At 44.2% G+C, this 6,555-nt stretch overlaps 1 protein-coding gene and 1 long non-coding RNA gene across 4 annotated transcripts in view; one reads left to right on the top strand and one right to left on the bottom strand.

The window, feature by feature from the left end:
* Nucleotides 1-1,161: 1,161 nt before the first annotated feature.
* The window catches only part of ADAMTS3 (ADAM metallopeptidase with thrombospondin type 1 motif 3), a 223,273-nt gene continuing 217,879 nt past the window's right edge, over nt 1,162-6,555 (top strand). The window contains exons 1-2 of one of the 3 annotated variants that reach the window (XM_039845408.1): nt 1,162-1,817; nt 3,110-3,137. In XM_039845408.1, coding sequence (XP_039701342.1) covers nt 1,749-1,817; nt 3,110-3,137 — 97 coding nt within the window. In that variant the 5' untranslated portion in view covers nt 1,162-1,748. Of the gene's footprint in view, nt 1,818-2,418; nt 2,692-3,109; nt 3,138-6,555 lie in introns of those variants that run through there. The other 2 variants (XM_039845406.1, XM_039845407.1) reach the window with 2 other exon arrangements.
* Nucleotides 1,628-2,445, bottom strand: LOC120588186 (uncharacterized). The gene is made up of 2 exons (XR_005649154.1): nt 1,912-2,445; nt 1,628-1,806 (listed from the first exon to the last, which is right to left on the bottom strand). It is a non-coding gene; the product is annotated as an uncharacterized LOC120588186 (long non-coding RNA).

The following is a 6,555-nucleotide window of genomic DNA, read 5'->3' as shown; positions in this document are numbered from 1 at the left end:
TTCCTAGCTGGGGCCAGTTATCTGGTTTCTCATTTTCACATGTAAGTGTCCTACATATAAGATTTTGAGAAGACAGCAGATAACACATCAGTGGACACAGAATCTTGCCACGATAAGTTAACGATACAACCCTTAACTAATGAATCGAAGTACAGGACACCCTGCAAACTCAGCTTTAAAAAAACAAGCAAACAGCACAACAAACATTAGCTTCACATTTTATTTCGGGCAGGGCCCTGCAAGGCTCTCTGTAGTTGAAGTCGTGAAAATTATAAATACATTTGTGCCTAATCACAGCTCTTTCACAGTCTGTTCTTGCGAGGGACTGTAGAAGATGGTCAGTGGAGGTTGGAATATGTGCTTCCTTTTCTATCCCTTCTTTTTGGAAAGCGCCCTCAGGAGTCTGCCCTAAGGAAGTGGCCTGGGTTTGGATTCCAGCAAACTCATCTCCCGTCTTGGGAGCTCAAGTTCTTTTCATCTACTCCTAGGAAGCTCCAGACCACACTGGGCAGAAAATCATTTGATAACTTAATCTTGGTGAGAGGAAAAGACGTTGAGGCCTGTGTACTCTAGTGATAAACGGAAGCAGCCGGCGAGTCAAAGAAGGGACATGGTATCTTTTACAAGTAATATAAACGAATAAAGCATAAACAAGAACTTTAAGGGGGCGGGGACCACCTCCACCAAACGAGGGAGACGACTGGTGTCTGGAGAGGAGATAACCGCGTCATCAAGACCTGGAGGTTCCCGGGACTCTCTCGGGGGAGGCTTTCCCCTGCCTGGGAGAACCGTGGAGGCTGGAGGGGGTGCATTTCCTAAAGCCCAGGACCGGCCCTTGGACCCTCCCTCTTCCTATAATCATCTCGCCGCCCGTCCTGCCAGTCGCGACCCTCGGCTTCCCTGGACCGTCGCCACCCCTCGCCCATCTCCCGGGGACGAAGAGGAACCGCGGGTGGTGGGTCGAGCCCGGGCCACACAAGCCCCCTCGAGATCTCAGACCCTGCCCCTGCCTGCGGCCGTCCTCCTGCGCGGGCCGCCCCAGCGGGCGCCGGGGGCGCGGGCTCCGGCCCCGCGTGACGTGGGCGCCGCGGCGGGAGGGGCTGCCCGGTGGGCTCCGGCCGCCTTATTAGCGCCCCGCGGGTCGCCGGCAGCGAGCAGACGGCCGCTCTGCGAGCAACAGGAGCCGGCGAGCGGCCCACTCCTCCCACCTCCTCTGCCTCCTCCTCCTCCTCCCCTTCGGCTCCTCCCGCCCCCACCTCTGTGTGCGCCGCGGAGTCGCCCTCTCGCTGCCTCTTTCTCTCGCTCCCGCTCGCTCGTCTCTCTGCTAATACTTCCCCTTGCTGTGCTCCTGGGGACCCAAGCATTCTCCGCGCTAACCTTAGAGTCCAATGGTGCTCGAAAAGCCTAGAAAAAGCCGCTCTGGGCAGAGATAGTTGGAAGCCCCTCGTCCCTTCCCCCTCTCCCGGCACAGCCCGTACCGGCTCGCAGCACCTTCTCGCTCCGGCACACTGTTTGGGAGGACGGGGTGAGAAGGTGAAGTGGGAAGAACTGCAGAGCAGAGGGGGCCGGTCTCAGAGCTCAGATTTCATTTTCATTGAAGCAAAGCACAGAAGATCAGGTTTTTTTTTTTTTTTATTCTGCATTTTTTTTCCTTAAACAATTTTTTTTTTTTAAAGAAACTTATTTTGGGGGGTGTGTGCTCTGGGCATTTGGTTTGCCCAGTAGTTGAAAAGTCAACTCGACTCGTGATGGTTCTCCTGTCACTTTGGTTGATAGCAGCCGCTCTGGTACAGGTTAGGACTTCAGCTGATGGACAAGTAAGTGGAAAATAATAAAAAACTCAAACCCAACCTTTTCCCGAAAAAGTTCCTCCCCCCTTTCCCCTCCTCTCTTTCCTCCTCCCTCTCTCACCCTTCCCTGTTATCTTGTGCATTCAGAAACGGTGTTTTGAGGGCTGGGCGCAGCGCGCGGTCTTTTGGGGGTGGGGGTTGAATTGCACGGGAGGTTATGACTCCCATTCTGGGATCCCAGGCTCTTCACACTTAGGGAGGGCTTCATCACTTTGTGGCTTTCATAACAATTCCTGGTGACAGACTGCAGCCAATTCGCATCCTCGCCGCGCCATCTGGGTTTCCCCTTTCCGAAGGGCGGTCTGGGCGCTTGAATGAAGTTCTAGATGTTGGTTCCAGGATCTCAGTGTTCTGGTTGCTGCAGTCAGAGTTGGGTTCGTGGGGCTTTCTCTCCTCACTGAATCACAGCCTTTTCGGGCAGCCAGAGGTGGGGGTTTCAGTAAGTCTTTGGGCCGGACAGGGAGCGATCCAGTAGACACGTGTCCTGGGAGAACCGCGACAGGGCTGGGGTTTGACAGTTGGGGAGGGGGCTGAGGAAGTTTCCTGCCCTGCATTTTCCTGTGCAGAGGCTGGAGGCGCCGGCCGCTTTTCTCCCCTCCCCCTCTGCACAGCTCCTCCTCTTTAAAGCTGAGTGCAGCTCTATTTCTTTTTGGCCCAGCCCCCACCCTTTGGAGACTCAAGGTGAAGCCCGATGCTCTCAGAAGAGTCCTTAGGAAGGCTCAGCTGGACGAGCCGAGCTGTTTGTAGTAAATCACATCAGCACAGGGCCGGTGGGACTTTGGGCACAGAATTTGTCCGTGAGTTTTTGTAGCTTCTCTGGTCTGCCTGGTCGGAACATACGGTAAAAAGTATAGAATATAGAATTGTTCATTCTTGACCTTAAATCTGATAAATTAGACCCCTTTTTAGGCTTCCTTTCGCTCTTATCATACAGAGACTTTCTTTCCTAATCCTTACCCAATACCTGGAGTTTTCAGAAAAGAATATTGAGTGTCAGTACTTAATTTTGCTAGCTTTGTAATTGTTAAAATTAAAATGGGCAAACAATTCTCTGCCCAGCATTGTTATTGAATTGGCTCGTGCTCGGGCACAAGAACCTTCTGCAAACCCAGGTGCAGGCCTTAGGCACCAATCCCGGCCCTCACCATCCCTGATTAGCTAGCTCCTGAAAAGCATTAATGGTAGAAATAAAACGCACAAGGTGATAAGATGAAACCCAGTAACAGTTTCTTTTTCTTACTTTCCCCCCTCCTTTCCAGGCTGGTAATGAAGAAATGGTGCAAATAGGTAAGCCTTGTTCTCAGATGTCACTCTTATCTTAGTAGAAAGTAGGGAATGAAGTAAACTAAGTAAAATATTTCTGAAATTTCTCCTGTGGTTAAAAAAGTAATTTGTAGTCCAGGGACATTTCTGTTCTTTCTCTTTCTGGAGGAGAATCCCACTTTCCTCAGGCTGAGTTATAGTGATGTGAAAATTCTCCTGCATTTTGTCTTTTTAAGCATCAATTTATTACTGTCTTTGGTCGAGCCACTGGTAGGTTCCTGGAGGGTGATGTAGAGGCTGGAAGACGATATGGAGATAAATTGAATCAAATCAACTGGTGTAGCATTAGGAGCACAGCTGATTAAAGCAAAAGGCAAAGTGTAAGAATGCTACAAAGAAGGGAATAATGAAGCATGGAGGATGGAAGATTTTCCTCAAAAATTTTCCAGCTTTGAATAAACCCTCTGATAACTTTACTTTATTCCATCTGCTTTAAAATAATGAACTACTAATGCGCAAAATACTGTTAGGCCCTTTGCAAATAACATCTAAAACCTCTGTGTTACCTGATGATGTAGGAATTATTCCCATTTTATGGGTAAGGAGACTGAGGCTCAGAGAGTGTAAGTGACTTGTAACAGGTCACTCAAAAGTCCATGGTCTTTTTTGGAACTGTTTATAATAATGTATTTATTCTGAATTCAGAGACTGAAAGTCATCTGGCAAGGAGCCAGACTGCAGTCAAAGCCTTTTTATACACATTTAACTTGGGTTACTTTAAAAGATAATTTTTCTTTTTGGCAGAGTATTAGTCTCTGTAAATTCTGGATCTATCTGTCAAGTGATATTGTAAAGTCATCTTTTAGAGGAAGAGTTTTTATTACTGTAAACGTAGTTACAAGTAGTTGCTGTACTATGTGCCAGGCAGTGTTTATTGCTTTATGTGCATTATGAAGTAGAAACACCATTGTGCCTATTTTAGATTTGAAGAAAATGAAGCTTGAGAGGTTACACTGCTACTGGCGGTAGTGTATTATGGAGAGCTGGGGGCATTCTATACTTGTAAACTAAGGGAGAGACCCCAAGATGCAGTCCCAGAGGTGTCTCTGTATGTAGCTCTGTATCAGCATATGTCATTATGCTCCCTTCCTATTCAGTGTTTAGCATTGTTGGAACTCTTCCCAATCTTAAACCTTCATAGTAAGAGCAGGACAGAGGGGATGGGGGCGGGGGAGAGTGACTGAGAACTGTATTAAAAATATAGTGTCTATGAAGATACATTTGTCATTTGTAGTTGATGGCACTCAGCCATCAATATCTTTTTAAAGAAGGACTTTTTTAAACCAATCCTCAAACAAGTATGGAAAAGAAAGCTGTTATACCCTTGTTACTTAAATTGGATTACTGAAACATCCCAACTTTTCAATATGTAAATTAAAAAGCCCTTTTAAGATTACTCATTCTACCAGAGGAATAAAATATATTCCTTTGATTAAATTTTCAGATAGAATCAGCATGCTCTCATGTAAGAAGCCTTGGGTTAGACTTTGGTCCAGTCCCTTTGCTAATATAAGTTACTTTGGCAGCTTTTTTCTGCAGGGAAGAAAGTAGTATGAGTATGCTTAAATTTGGTAGGAGAGGGATGAGTAGCGGTATGAAAGAGAGGAAGGTAGGGCACTCTTAGGTTGTATTGCCGGAGATTTACTTGCTCCCAAGTTCCTCAGCTTTATGGGATTTCTCTCTTTTATTATTACCATTTTATTTACCATTTTCAAGTTGGGTGGAGAAAAAATAAAGATAAATAACGGTAATGTTTTGACTCAAGTCTTGTGATAACAGAAGTGTAGCTGTCATTTGGCTTTGGGTTATAATCATTTATGTAGCTCTTAAGAGTGATTTAAAAACATATTTTTTAAAAATCTTATATACAGTAATGAGATTTCTCTTGTCCCCATGCATAAAAGATTTGCTAATATGGAGGTCTGGTAAAATGCATACCTCTACATATAATTAACTTTTTTCCAATAATCAATTTAAAAGTTGTCTTATAAAACTGCCCAGAGGTGCTATTTGATTAGTTATACAACTAGGAAAGACAAATAAGGTTTGTAGAATTAATTAATATTTGTTGGTCTATAAATTAATATTTGGCTAGACAAAATCCACAGTTCTGAATAATTCCTGGATAATTTAATGTATCAGGAAGAGATCAGTATAAATTAGTGACAAACCACAAATTACTAGGAAGCTAAATTTTAAATATTCTTTCTATTGAAATAGAATATACATGCAGGATAGTGCACATAAGTGTACACCTTGCCGATTGTTCACGAAGGGAACATTCCCATGTACCTGGATCAATAAGTAGAACATTACGGATGCTTGTGCCACATTCCTGGCACTATCCCTGAATGAGGGGTAACCACTCTCTTGACTTCCAACAGGATAGATTAATTTTGCCAGGTTTTATCGTGTATGCTTTTTATAAATAGAATCCCACAATGTGTACTCTTTTAGTATCTGGCTTAGAAGCCAAATTTTAAAAATATATCTGATATGCTTCAAGCCTGTAGATTGAAAAGCCTCTTTTTAGGTAGAAAGAAGGCAGTTTGTAATGGGAGCAGGTTAGAATACGTATAGATATATCATCTATATAGTGCAAGCTAGAGGATATTGCTCTTTTCTTTCTCTCTCCACCCAGTGGAGGAATGCCCTCTTAGTATGTGGGCAACTACGATTGATCCTAGAGAAAATGGGCAAACGCGTTTTGGACTGTGATCTGATTCTCGGTTCGTTTGTCAACTAGAGAGGAACTACCTACCTACCTGTTTATAACCATATATACTTACTTATACCCATATATACAAATAGGTGCACGTGTGAATATGTATGTATTGTGTATACATATATGTAACTGTGTTTCATGAGGTCATTAACATACTTCTGTGGCATATCAGGGAATTCTTTCGTTTCTGACTCAGAATATGGCCTTGGCGCGAGACCTAGGGTGATTGTGGGCAGCTGGTTTGTTGTCCTGATTGGATAAGGAGGCTTGCTCTGAGACACATGTAGCTTAGGCAATAATCATAGTTCTGTAAAAACTGGAGAATCTGAGAATTCTGAGTCCTTTTTTTTTCATAAGCGACCACTTTGGGCTCACCTGAGTATTATTAGGGGGGAAAAATCATTGTGAGGTTTTGACTTTAAGCTGTCTTCCCTTCCCCTACCCCTTCTCTTGGAATTGGGGCATTTTCATCTTTCCGTGCCCTATTTCTGCTTCCCAGCTTCAAATTCCATTGTATTTTATTCTTAACAAAATAAGTGGCTACTCTTGTTCTTTCAAATATTCAGTTTACCAAAAACTAATTTTTTCATCATTTGCAGGTATTTATTTGGTTTTCGAGGTTTGGTGTGAGTCATTTCACCTAGTACTTCACATACA

The sequence above is a fragment of the Pteropus medius genome, unplaced genomic scaffold (assembly GCF_902729225.1).
Source record: "Pteropus medius unplaced genomic scaffold, Ma_sr-lr_union100, whole genome shotgun sequence".
NCBI lineage: Eukaryota > Metazoa > Chordata > Mammalia > Chiroptera > Pteropodidae > Pteropus > Pteropus medius.
This window is presented reverse-complemented; position numbering and strand designations above follow the sequence as displayed.